Source organism: Mustela nigripes, chromosome 5, assembly GCF_022355385.1.
Source record: "Mustela nigripes isolate SB6536 chromosome 5, MUSNIG.SB6536, whole genome shotgun sequence".
Taxonomy (NCBI): domain Eukaryota; kingdom Metazoa; phylum Chordata; class Mammalia; order Carnivora; family Mustelidae; genus Mustela; species Mustela nigripes.
The window spans coordinates 141,643,582-141,657,908 of record NC_081561.1 but is presented as its reverse complement, the minus strand read 5'-3'; the positions used below and the strand labels follow the sequence as shown (position 1 = coordinate 141,657,908).

At 40.7% G+C, this 14,327-nt stretch overlaps 1 protein-coding gene across 2 annotated transcripts in view; it reads right to left on the bottom strand.

Moving 5' to 3' along the window:
• Nucleotides 1-1,622: 1,622 nt before the first annotated feature.
• FNDC1 (fibronectin type III domain containing 1) overlaps nt 1,623-14,327 on the bottom strand; it is a 111,799-nt gene continuing 99,094 nt past the window's right edge. For both annotated transcript variants that reach the window (XM_059401365.1, XM_059401366.1), the window contains 5 exons: nt 12,535-12,614; nt 8,959-8,988; nt 8,035-8,196; nt 5,770-5,892; nt 1,623-2,419 (listed from right to left, as the gene is read on the bottom strand). In XM_059401365.1, the coding sequence (XP_059257348.1) occupies nt 2,304-2,419; nt 5,770-5,892; nt 8,035-8,196; nt 8,959-8,988; nt 12,535-12,614 (511 nt within the window). In that variant the 3' untranslated portion in view covers nt 1,623-2,303. The remainder of the gene's footprint in view (nt 2,420-5,769; nt 5,893-8,034; nt 8,197-8,958; nt 8,989-12,534; nt 12,615-14,327) is intronic.

Below are 14,327 nucleotides of genomic sequence, written 5' to 3'. Positions count from 1 at the left end.
ACCATGTTTGAAAAAGAATTAGAATTGGGACGCCTGGGTGGCTCAGTTGGTTAAGCGGCTGCCTTCAGCTCAGGTCATGATCCCAGGATCCTGGGATCGAGTTCCACATCGGGCTCCTTGCTCGGCAGGGAGCCTGCTTCTCCCTCTGCCTCTGCCTGCCTCTCTGTCTGCCTGTGCTCGCTCACTCTCTCTCTCTCTCCCTCTGTCTCTGGCAAATAAATAAATAAAATCTAAAAAAAAAAAAAAAAAAAGAATTAGAATAATGTGGAAAGAACCAAGATGCCCTTCAACGGACGAATGGATAAGAAAGATGTGGTCCATATCACTATGGAGTATGATGCCTCCATCAGAAAGGACGAATACCCAACTTTTGTAGCAACATGGACGGGACTGGAAGAGATGATGCTGAGTGAAATAAGTCAAGCAGAGAGAGTCAATTATCATATGGTTTCACTTATTTGTGGAGCATAACAAATAGCATGGAGGACAAGGGGAGATGGAGAGGAGAAGGGAGTTGAGGGAAATTGGAAGGGGAGGTGAACCATGAGAGACTATGGACTCTGAAAAACAATCTGAGGGGTTTGAAGGGGCGGGGGTGGGAGGTTGGGGGAACCAGGTGGTGGTTATTAGAGAGGGCACGGATTGCATGGAGCACTGCGTGTGGTGCAAAAATAATGAATACTGTTATGCTGAAAATAAAAAATAAATTTAAAAAAATAAAATAAAAAAAAATAAAAATAAATTTAAAAAAAGAATAATATGTCTTTAAATAAATGTTGTCATGTTGCCGTCCAAAGGGATAATAAGCATGTATTTTGAGGAGGAAATACTCAGGCAGGGAAGAGGAAAGGATTGTTTTTAACTGGACTTTTAAATCATTTGGGACCTAAAACCTTGATAATTCTGAAAACATACTGGATATGCCCCCATAGAGGTAAGTGGTATTTTTCACCCAGGTCTGGACAGATTGCCACCTGAAGATACGGTCCATACATACAATGGACTATTACTCAGTCATCAGAAAGGATGAATGCCCATTTGCACCGACATGGATGGGACTCGAGGAGATTAAGCTGAGTGAAATAAGTCAAGCAGAGAAAGACAATTTTCATGTGCTTTCACTTATTTGTGGAACATAAGGAATAGCATGGAAAATGTTAGGAGAAGGAAAGGAAAAGTGAAGGGGAGGAAATCAGAGGAGGAGACGAACCATGAGACACTATGGCCTCTGGGAAACAATCTGAGGGTTTCAGAGGGATGGGGCGTGGGGGGAGGGGTGAGCCCGGTGATGGGTAGTAAGGAGAGCACGTATTGCACGGAGCACTGGGTATTACACCCAAACAACGAGTCATGGAACACTACATCAAAAACTAATGATGTCCTGTACGGTGGCTAACATAATTAAACAGAAAAAAAAAAAGAAAAGATTGTCTCCTGAGGTAGAAAGCACTCGGCTTGCATCTAGGTGGCCGGTGTCAGTCGCTGTCACCGCCAGCTCCCCATCACTCCCAGAGTCCAGCAGCGATCACTCTGCTGGTCTCATTACGCAGACTACAGATTCTTTGGACACTTCTGAAAGAGGCTCATAAATAGCACCTTTGCTCCATAAAGTCCCACACGCATTTATCTAGTAAACAAGTACAAATTGCGCCATTTTAATCAATGTTCTTGCAGACAAGTGAGGATATGTATATGCCTATATACACACATATATATCTTTCAAATTGAGAATTTACAAATATGATTTGACACATTTGGTCTAGCAATGGGTACACCCACGAAATAAATCTTAAGTATGGATATATTTCCTTTGGTGGTGTTTTTAGTAACTCAGTTCTACTGCATAGTGAGAGATCTGAAGCTTAGATTCGGCGACTTTCGGAAGAGTCCAGTGATAAAAGAGAAAGTGTGCAGCATTCCATGAAGCAAGCACAGCATATTGATGCTGTTCCCTGGAGACACTGATGTGTCTGACTTTTGTGCCTATAAAGTGTGAAGACTGCAGTGAGTCAGTGGGCATTCCCTGCAGCTGTGTGTTTCTGCTGTCTCTGGCAGGTGCTATTACAATCAAAACACGTGGAGAAGCGAAGTTAACAGCAACATTGAATTCTGGGTGTAGTCCAGGCCAATAAGTAGGACCGAGTTCCAGATGGGAGATGCCTGAAATGTCCAGTGTCCATCGTGTGGTCTTGCTGGAACCAGGAGCCCATGGGGCTTGGAACACTGTCTTTTCCTGCTCAGTCCCTAGTGCAAGTTAGTCAAGGGGGCCGGAAGGATGAGCTTTCAGTATGATCTTCCTGTAGTTACCACTTCCCTGGAATGGAGACCCCACACTCATACCAGCCCACGTAGTAGTAAGGGGTTCCAAAACCGATGTTGCCGAAGCTGACTGGCTCCTGGCGATACTGGCGGAAGTAGCCTACAAGGGTAAAAGGAGAGGAACGGAAAGAAAATGCATCTGTGATATTGTGATATTGTGATTGATAAAAAGAAATCTATATTTGGTCTTCATCCCTGTTCCTGGCACATAGCTCCTAAAACCCTAGGACTTCCTAAGTGATGAGAGTGGTACAGGTATCTTGATATTCCTAACAAATCCCATTAGACCACTCCTGAGTTTATGCTGATGGGATTCCTTTCAGAAAGCATCTATGGATGGGTTAGTCACCAGAGAGATCAGTCATGGGATTAGAGGTGAAAGTCCCACCTCCTGCCCTCTGTGGAGGGGAGAGGGGCTAGAGATTGAGTTCAATCATGAAGGGGCAATATTTTCTTCAATCAGGCCTAGATAATGAAGTCTCCAGAAAAACCCAAACACACCAGGTTCTGAAAGTCCTGGGTTGGTGAACACATGCAGATGCTGGCAGGGTGGTGCTCCCAGGGAGGACACTCTGCGTTCTCTCCCCACACTGTGCCTTTGCATCTCTTCCATCCGGCAGCCCCCAAATTGTACACTTTTGTAATAAACTGGTAGGTAGCCTAGTAAGTAAAATGTTTCTCTGAGTCCTGTGAGCCACTCTTGAAAATTACTCAAACCCAAGAAGGGGGTAGTAGGGCCCTCCAATATGTAGCCAATAGGTCACTCAGATGGCCGTCTGGACTTGTGACTGCCACCTGAAGTTGGTCGGGGGAAGGGCGTTCAGTCATATGGGACTGAGCCCTTAACCTGTGTGGTCTGATGCCACCTCTGGGAACACAGTGTCAGAACAGACTTGATTTGTAGTACATCCAGCTGATGTCCAGGAATTGCTATTGGTGTGGGGGAAAATCCCACACTTGGAATTGGTGTCACAACTGTAGTATCAAAAGTGGACAAACCAAGAGAAAAATCCTCATCCTTAGAACCTCTGTTCAGACAGAAGATCTCTGAGGAATTGTTCTTATAACAAATGTTACTTCCAAATAAATACTACCATGTTTATGTGGGTCACAATAACCCCTTGGGTTTATAACAGACATGATTTGAGGGGATAATCCAGTCCCACACGTGTGTGACACAGGTGGAAAAGTGTGTTAGTCCCCTATTTCTCTCTCCCCACAAAAGAAGATCATTTGTAGCTGCTCTCAAGGGAGACTCCCTGCAGGGTGAACAACTTCCAAGACTTAGGACCTCAAGCTTTCAGGTTTAACTCTTGAAGTCTGTGGTAGGTTTTTAGATCTTTCAGGTAAATCTCTCAAGGAAAGAATACAATAGCACTTTTGAGCCATTATACTTTAAAGTAAAAGCGAGGCCCCAGTCTGTTCAAAAAAAATTTTTGGCAACTACTCTTTGGCCCTGTTTACTCTTGCCAGATGAAAGGTTGCCTACCATCCTACCAGTGAGCATGCTGGTTAGGCAATACCTCTGCTCAGAAACAAAACCATGACCACAGCAAAATACAAATAACGCCTAGTAACCCTGGGTCAATGCAAGATCCTGAAAAAAGGAAGAAATGTTATGTATTTTGTATAGTAACTGTGATGGTTAATTCTATGTGCCAACAGGGCTAGGCCATGGTGCTTAGATATTTGGTCAAATATTATTTTAGATATTTCTGTAAAAATAGTGTCAGATGAGATTAACTTTTAAATCATCAGATTTTGAACAAAGTAAGTTACTCTCTATAATGTGGGTGGGCCTCATCCAATCAGTTGAAGGCTCTCATAGGAAAAGATTACACTCCCTGACAAAGTCTGTCAGTACACTGCCTTCAGACACAAACTACAACCTAGACTCTTCCTTGGGCCTCCAGCCTATTGACCTGCTCTGCAGATTTTGGACTTGACTGCCCCTATCCTATAATCATATGAGCCAATTCCTTAAGACACCTCTCTGTCAAACTCCCTCTCTGGTTCTGTTTCTCTGGAAAACTTTGGCTTTTACTTTTACTTTTCTGTTCTGTATATTTTACTCTATCTTAATTCTTTGAAAATAGGCAATTTGTGTTTACCAATCGTATTTTTTTTCCAATTAAAAAAAATTGATCTCGTGTTTTGAAATTGCCAGATCACTAAGAGTTGAGTGCATAATGGAAAGAGTGTTGGACTTCATTCAGTTGTTCTGTTTATTTTCTTGTTTTGGCAGTTGAGGGAATTAGTAGCATACTGCAGGTTGTTAAACCTTGAGATTAAGATTTTTGCTCTCACCCTGTGATACCATAATGAAATAGTTATTACATTACTTCCCTGAAGTATATGATAAGCTATGGTTGGTTTGCATGTTTGTTTACCTTTCTTTCTCTGCACCTGTGTTCATGCTGTCCTCTGCCTGGAAGGCTAATCTTTACATGTCTAGGTCTTTATGACTCCGCTCAGACTCTGCTTCTTCTTTCCTGAGAGCCTCAACTAGCCTGCCTTCCCTGAACTCAGTTGGTGATTACAACCTGCACAATTACCTAAAAATAGTTCAACTATGTGATATAACTCCTGTCATTATCTGTACTTTAAGTTGTTCACTCTTAGTTGCCTTTCACATATTTATTTCCTCTTCCCAGTTATGGAGCAGGGAAGAGATTTTTCTGAAGTATGGACAATGTCTTATATTCCTTTGTACCCCTGCCTCCTAGGTTCACACAAATTCTAGCACATGGTTGGAGTATTTTTTTGGTTCCTTATCTATATGATCCAAAATGCTGTCAACATCCATCTTTTTTTAAAATTTTCTTATAGTGTGTTTTTATTATTTGTTTATTTATTTAATTTTTTAAAAAAATTTTATTTTTTTTTTAAAGATTTTATTTATTTATTTGACAGAGAGAAATCACAGGTAGATGGAGAGGCAGGCAGAGAGAGAGAGAGGGAAGCAGGCTCCCTGCTGAGCAGAGAGCCCGATGCGGGACTCGATCCCAGGACCCTGAGATCATGACCTGAGCCAAAGGCAGCGGCTTAACCCACTGAGCCACCCAGGTGCCATAAATTTTTAAATTTTTTTAAATAAACATATAATGTATTTTAATCCCTGGGGGTACAGGTCTTTGAATCGCCAGGTTTACACACTTCACAGCACTCACCATAGCACATGCCCTCCCCAATGTCCATAATCCCCCCCTTCTCCCAACCCCCCTCCCCCAGCAACCCTCTGTTTGTTTTGTGAGATTAAGAGTCACTTATGGTTTGTCTCCCTCCCAGTCCCATCTTGTTTCATTTATTCTTCTCCTACCCCCTTAACCCCCCCATCAACATCCATCTTTAAGTGGTAAGCAAAAAGGAGAGCTATGATGATTTCCTCCTTATATTAGCCCTCCTTTCCTAACCCACAGGGTAGTATACTCAGGACTTTGTTGGAATTACCTTGAATGGTAGGGAGAGCTTCTACATAGGACTGAGGCCCTGTTCTTCCATCAAGATGTGAATCCACAAACTGGCAATGATCTTCACCTCTTCCCCAACTGTCCCCAATGCTGTAGAATGTGTCTGCATGAGGGAATATCATGGGTTAGTGACTGGTCAAAACATAAACACTTTTCTAAGAGTTTGCGCAAGCTTTGGAGACCATTTGAACTGGGTACTTAAACTTGGTGTGTCATACTTTCCATGTTGGAAAAAGAGTAATAATGGCACCAAAGTCAAAGTGTTGTAAGGATTCAGCAAGATCACATACACTAAATACTTAATAAGTCCTCAATAAATGGAAACTATTAATATTATAGGCAGTTTCAGCCTATAAATGGTAGGGCTTTTTACTCCTTGGTTTTAAAAAAGGAATAGATAAAACCACAATAGGAATCTATTATGAAATAATTACAAAAGGCATGAAATCTGTAAAAAACAGAAGAACCTATTTTCACACACAACTAGAAATAGGGTGTGTGTCTGTGGCATAACCTGCTGTCCATGGTCCTGAATCACCGCTGCACAGTAGGGCATTTTTTCTGTCGACCCTGGGACACTGGAGCTGGCTGTGTAATTTCTGCCAGGAATTCTGATGCAGGGGAGGACAAGTACAATGGTGGGAGAGAAAATAAAGAGCAGAAAGAAACACACAGTAGGTACTGGGAGAGGCATATGCACTGAGAAACTGCCAGAGAGGAAAATGGTAGGGAAGACTTTGTTTTGACATTGTCTTTAAATGATCACCACTAGCAAGAAATGAAAAATCTATAGCAGCCAAGGAAAAGTTTTAAAAACGTAAGTACTAAAAAAATTAAAAGTGTGCAAGTTCAAAAATAAAAAACAGATTTGTGTAGGTAGGGGAATCAAAGCCAGCTGGGTAGAAATGACATTTTGAAATGTTCATAGTTCAAGGTGCTTATGGTATTCTTTGTTTCAATCCCCCACCATAATAAAAATAATGTAATTTTTGTTCAGGCATAGAACAAGTAATTCTGAGGTATGTTTAATCATCTACATTTTTTTCTGCATAAAGGTGTAGCAATGGCAAGGGCAGGAAGGGGGTGGCTATTCCTTGATATTTCTAGTTTATGCTCTCATCTAGTATTATTGAATACATAGCAAAGAAAATTGACCTTTACACTTTTAACAGAATTTTGGACCTCATTTCTAAAATGTAGTGGATTTAAAAAAATAATATATTTATAAAGTAATGTATTTAAAAGAAATACAATGAGAGAGCACTTCACACCTACCAGGATGATCATAATGGGGAAAAAAAGAACATGGAAAAGAATAAGTGCTGGCTATGATGTGGAGAAACTGGAACACTCACATATTATTGGTGGACTGTAAAATGTTATAGCCACTTTGGAAAAACAGTTTGGCAGTTCTTCCAAACTTAAACACAGAGTCACCATATGACCCAGCAATTCCACTCCCAGGCATGTGCCCAGGAGAACTGAAAATAGGTATTCAGACGAAAACTCAGACATGAAGGTTCATTAAAGCATTATTCAAAATGCTGCAGAAGCAGAAACGACCAGAAATGTCCATCAATGATGGATGAATAAACAAAATGTGGTCTATCCATATAATGGGGTATTATTCAGTCTTTAGAAGGAATGAGATTCGTTTATATGTTACCATACAGATGAACCTTCAAGACTTCAAGACAAAGGGACAGATACATATTTCCAGTTCTACGAGGAAGCTGGAATAGGCAGATGCATACAGATAGAAAGTAGAATGGCGCTTACCAGGTGCTGGAAGAGGGGAAATGGAGAGACTGTTTAGTGAGTATAAGTTTCCTTTTGGGAAGGTGAAAAAGTTCTGGAAATGGGTAGTGGTGATGGATATTTAGTATTTAGTATCACTGAATTGTGCACTTAAAAATGGTTAAAAATGGTAAATTTTATGTTTATATATTTTACCACAATAAAAATATATACATTAAAAAAAAATAAAATGTAGTGGATTTTAAAAAAATATATAAGTGTGTGTGTGTGTGTGTGTGTGTGTGTGTGTGTGCGTGTGTTTCTGGATGTCAAAGTAAAAACAAGGAACTCCAAAGTAAAGCTTGAAAAATTGATTTGTGTTCAAGCCACAGTGAGATATAAGGGGTCCACAGCTCAAATACATTCTGATGCACCTGCTATGTCAAGTTAGTACCTGACAACACACCTTCTCATACTTTCCCATACGTCACCATTCTCATAGACCTACCTTTCAGATTGTCACTGAGGTAGATCTTATACCGCAGTGAATTACAAAGAACAACTCCCACAAATTTTTTATACCACGTCCGCTTCACGTACTGCCGGCCATGGCAGTCGGTGTAGCTAGGGTCATGTTTGAAAGCAAATGGGATCCAGATGGGCTCACCACCTTGACAACACAAGACACACTCTGTCAATCATGGCATTCCACGATGTTTATTCTCACACAAAATATCAGAGAATTTGACTTATTTATCAGTCCTTCCCGTCCTCTCAGGGCTTTTCCCACCTCTCCGGTAGGCACTCTTTCCCTCATTCTGCTTCTTTCTTGGCACTGAAGTACCACGGAGGAGCTTCTTACACCTGAACACATTTAAAGTATTTGAATTTCTACAAGGGATTCTTGAAGTAAGAAAAAGCCCTTCAGCTTCAAGAAAAATAAGATATAATGGCATATTTGATCTTTTGGGATATGCCATCCTACCTGCCCCCTCCAGCAGTCCTCCTCATAGACTCTCACTGTTCTCTTCAGTCCCAAGAACTGTCTTGAACTTAAGAAATAGAGCTTTCACAGTTTGTTTGAAATATGAAGTAAAATTCTGTTGTATATTTAATGTATTTTGCTACCTTTTCAGCCATTTAAAATATTTAAAGAGATTATGTAAATAAAGTTATTTATTTTATAGATATTGGTCACCCCATAACAGTTTCTTTTACATAGATTGGCTGCTATGGTCCTATAAAAAAATTCCCAGATCATTCTTTTCCCTAGATCAGGATAAAGGGAGCAGAGAAACCAAAGAAGTTGTCAGAAAATCATAAAAATGCAAGAACGGTCTAGCATTTCTACTTGTGAGCAATCATAGCAATCTCATTGTCAATATTCAACTCGGTTACTAGAACGTCAAGTTTGTCAAGAAGAGAAACTTACCTGGTGGCCTCACAACAAGCAGAGGATTGTCTGTAAAATGAAAAAAGAAGGTAATGACTTCACTACCCTATTTGATAACCATGCAATTGTTGAAATGTTACTGTGGCGGAGAAAGCTAACTTGAAGAGCTCCCTGGAATAGGTACAAATAGAGTTTATTCGAGTGGTGCCAATGTTTTCCTTAGTTTTTATTTTCTAAACATTTCCTTTTGAAAAGTATCCTTTTCTAGTTAAACTATCTTGATATTTGTACGGAAGTTGTGGGTCAGTATCGTCAGATTTTGGTTTGGAGTACAACAGAATAATTCAATACTCATCATTTTTAAAAGATGTGTCTGTCTTGAGAAAACAGTTTTGTGGTTTCTTAAAAAGGTAAACATACACCTACTCTATGACCTATCCATTCCACTCCTAAGTTTTTACCCAAGAGGCATTAAAATACATGTTGGTGCCAACACTAGTACATGAGCATTCATAGCAGTTTTGTTTGTAATTGTCGAAAAGTAGAATCAGCTCAAATGTCTATTGGCCACGGTTGCCAAACTGTGGAAAGAACCAAGATGCCCTTCAACGGACGAATGGATAAGGAAGATGTGGTCCATATACACTATGGAGTATTATGCCTCCATCAGAAAGGACGAATACCCAACTTTTGTAGCAACATGGACGGGACTGGAAGAGATGATGCTGAGTGAAATAAGTCAAGCAGAGAGAGTCAATTATCATATGGTTTCACTTATTTGTGGAGCATAACAAATAGCATGGAGGACATGGGAAGTTAGAGAGAAGGGGGTTGGGGTAAATTGGAAGGGGAGGTGAATCATGAGAGACTATGGACTCTGAAAAACAATCTGAGGGGTTTGAAGTGGCAGGGGGGTGGGAGGTCGGGTACCAGGTGGTGGGTATTAGAGAGGGCACGGATTGCATGGAGCACTGGGTGTGGTGAAAAAATAATGATACTGTTATGCTGAAAATAAATAAATGAAAAAAAAATGTCTATGAACAAGTGAATGAGTAAGTTATGGCAAGTGGTTAAGTTATGATGAAATATTGCTAAGTAATTAAAAGAATGAACTATAAATAAGGCAACAATATGAACACAATGGTTTTGCTGAGGGGAAGAAGCCAGACAAAGAGTTCATATTGTATGATTTCGTTTATATAAAATTATAGAAAGCACAAACCAATCGAAAGTGAGAGAGAGCAGATGAGTTATTCCTTGTTAACAGGGGAAAAGACGGGCCCATGGAGGGGTCAGGGGAGCTGGGTTGCACAGCAGCAGTCAGCAGGCTGGGGTGACGCTGATGTTCACTAATGTGATTGGGGCGATGGCCTGAAGGGGGCGAATATACCTTAAAACACACTGAGTTGTACACCGTACATATGTGCATCTTACTGTATACCACTTGCATCTCAATAAAGCTATATGCAAAACACCTCTATGTCTTAGCCAAAGTAATGCCCCTTAAGAAAATATGGCAGCGCCTGGGTAGCAGAGTTGGAGAAACGTCTGACTCTTGGTTTTGGTTCAGGTTGTGATCTCAGTGTTGTTAGATCGAGCCCCATGTCGGGGAGTCTGCTTGACCCTCCCTCTCTCCCTCTCCCTCCACCCTTTCCCCCTACTCTCTTTCTGTCTCTAAAAATAAATAAATAAATCTTAAAAAAATATGGAACTAGTCTTTAAGCAATTCTGTTTTAGAAAAAAAAATTCATTTTTATAAAATAACATGGGCCATTCTCCTTTTTTTTTGAAAAATTATCATGGAGTAAGATTACTCTTTTAGGGTAAATATCCTGTGAGTTCGAACACATGCATTGATTCACAGAGCCCTACTACAATCAAGACACAGAATATTTCCATCACCCCAAATCTGCCGTGAGCTGCCCCTTTGCACAGACCATCTTTCACCCCCACAGAAGAGTGACCTACCCTTAGCTATAAGTGTAAGCGCTCATTTTGCTCTCCTGCTCTTAAGTTTCAATAGGCTGTTGGAAAAAACCTCAAATGCTCCAGGGTGGAGGGGGACATGTAAACCAACAACAGCACAACAAAAAAAACATTAAAAGTTGGCCCCATGCTGCAGCCTGTGCTCACGTATGCATCATGTGTTTTCTATGTTTGGCAAGTGCCAAAATTCAATTACTTGATAGTCTTCCTGTTGTTAACCTAACCTCTTATGACAGGGTTGTGTAAAGTGAAGGAGAAATTTGAACAAACTGACTGAATAAAGTGAAGATGGCCAAAACTAATAATTGTCAAATTTCAAGTAATTGTCAAATGGTGTGCATGAGGATCTCCTGGGAGCTGACGGTAAAAGAGGTCTGCATACAGGGCCCTGGAGTGCTGTCACCCATCCTTTAGGGGTCACAAAGTATAGGGTGGGGGCATGGTGGGGCTATTCTTGGGAGGGAGAGTAGCAGAGAGCTGTCTTTTCCAATTTATACTGCAGTCTCAGAAATTACATTTATATTTCTATTCTCAGATTTGGGGCCAATTTCTTGAAAGCTTCCTAGATTTGAATTATTTTTTTTTTCCTATAGACTTTTATCATGTTAATTTTGATAGTCACTAAAGGTCCATTTCCTTTTCAGAAAATGTAGCCATGAATATAGACACGTTCCCTACTTTAGCAAATTAACCCTTGAAAATGGTTTTCTTTGACTCTTTCTTAATTACTAATGAGGAACACACTTCTTAAATGAAAAAAAAATGAAAATACTCTTGAGGTCCTTTGCCAACATTTCCAATATGAAGCTTACTCTCACAAAAGATTTTATTTTTTTCCACTTAATTGTGAGTCAGTAGATTTCAAAGAATACACACTTAGAAATAACTTCCAACGATCAATATTCTGGGATCAAGCTACATGTGGGAAATAATCTAACTGGATAGAAGCTAGAGCGGATTTAGTGCACAGCTGGTTCAGCCGAACCTCTGAAGGTGGCCTGGCTTAGAGGCAGAGGAACCAGCTCCCAGTGTGGCTTCCTGTGTGGAAAGGCTAGGATCATCACCATGGCCAGCTCTGGGCATACTGCTTCAGATGACCCCAAGATGACCACATCTTACAAAGGGCTGGAGAGCTCTGTACACCAAGCGTCCCCCATTGCAGGGCCATCCTCTGAGGAAAGTATTCTTATTAAATCCTCCATATTAGGACCTCTTTGTCTCCTAGTGAAGGAACCATCTTGGAGACCTGACTAATTGGAAGAAGCAAATGACTCTCAGCCCACATGACATTTATGCTTTTCAGCTGTTTGCAATTAAAAAAAAAATTAGCTCTGCAACTAAACATTTTACAGAGAGATTCAAAATTATCTTTCCCACATGGCTGAAAACTAGATTTTTTTTCCCTTTCTTTGGAATGTGACCTTTTCACTTTCCAGCCAGTTCCTCTTCATTTTGTTGTCCAGCACAAAGAAAACGATGTTTATTTTATAAAGTGATATCCAGTAAGACTCACTAAATAGAAAAGCGAGGACTTCACTTCTTCAGTTTTTATTCTATTGTGGTCACGATTCCAAATTATTTGTCTTTGAGGAAAACGGGGGAAAAATGAGAATGTGAAGTCACAGTTACCTGATTCTGTAACAAATGAGACCGAAGGGCTGATGGGTCCGTAGCCATGTGGATTTTTGGCTTGAACTTTAAAATAATACCTGAAATTATATTAAAAAAAAACAACAAACAGTTTTTTTTGAAAGAGAAGATTGTTTAATTTCTGTGTAATAAGACAGATCCCAAACTATTGAGCACTTAACTCTGTGGCAGGGTTTGTGTGTTATTTCATAACAAATGCATACATTGCTGCTATTCATATTTTTTCTGAACTTTCTCACTTTCCAATAACTCAAAATAATGCAATTCACAGCATTGACCGATGTGGCTGATGGCAGGAGAAGGAGCACAGGGGGAAAATAAGCCATGTAGAGAGCGTATGCTCCTTAGGGCATCAAAACTGTGTGGCCCCACATGGGCTTGCCCCTGGATTGATGCTCCTGCTCCGACCCACCTGAGTTCCACAGCTCAAGAGGGAGAAGCTGGAGCAGCAAGACGCTTACAGCAAAATTCAAAGTTAACCTAATTCTTATCACTGGACTGCCTGTGAAAAAGCGTGTGTTTGACCCAGTAATGATGCAACTCATTGTTGGTGGAAGGAAGGCCAGCCCGCCCTGAGGTTGGCCGCCTCAGTGGAACGAACGTGACAGTGATGTTTTGGGTGCATGACAAGTACCGTGGTTGGCTCTGGAGCTTTAAAAGTCATGGAGTCCTGAGCTTCTGTGCCTCCAGGAAAGAAAAGCAAGTCCAAGAAGAGGAAATGGAAAAGGCTGGGAGAGGTTTTGCTGTCAGATTTATCCTTGTCTTGGAACAGAGAATGTACTCGTTCGCCTAGAGGGAGACTGATAGGCGGAGCGGGTGGGAAGTCCCCAAACATTTTGTTCTGTGCTCCAATGAGCTACAGGACAAAAAGTGGTGGTGAAGTAATATTAGAGACCAATGGAGCAGCTGTGACCCACTATATCCATGATTAATCTCTGTATTTCCTTTCCCTCTGGGACACCCGACATTCCCTGTGCTCTCCAAGTCCTGAGCTACTTACAGGGGAAGAAGGGGGTAAGAAACCCCTGTAAGGGGAAGCTCTGCCATTGCAGAAATTTCCTGACAAGTCTCTTCCTATGTCAGTCTTGACACACAGGTTCTAAGCGCTAATTAAAATGCACTCTATTTTCAAAAGGTGGATAATTTATTCAGAGAGCAAAGGCATACTTCCGTTACACCACTGTCCTGACGCCAAGCCTCCAGAGCTCCTGAGATCACCAAGGGAGCCTCCGTCTTCACGGTTACACAGAAATATTTGACTTTGGGTTTGAATAAACAGAGAGCAAAGAAAGGCTAATTTGGTAAATTTAGTCTTCTTTTCAGGCTTTCAAGAAAGTCATTCACATCTCATTTAGAAGAGAATCCTTTTTAAATTTCATTTAAAAAAAAAGATATGCACAATTAAGAACATATGAGTTTCCAAATCTCAATTCACTCAGTGGTCTGTGTTTTCCCAATTATGCATACTTTTATTCAGTGGTTATGGAGTTATTTAAGACAAAATTCTACAGGCAGTGGGTTTGGCATATGTCAATGATACTGGTTAAACTTTAAAGATACTTTTTCTTTCCTTAAAAAGGGAAATCAAACCCTAAGGAATGACACCTCCTCAGAGGCTACATGAAATATTTCTGCCGAACATTTCTTAAGCCTGAGTGGTCCTGACACCAGTTCTCAAGGTCCACAGAGGGAATCATGGCTCTACGGTTGTGGGGAGGGTACAGGATGCCAAACTGGTCTGATTCTTTCACTGTATCAGTTCTGTCTCCCCA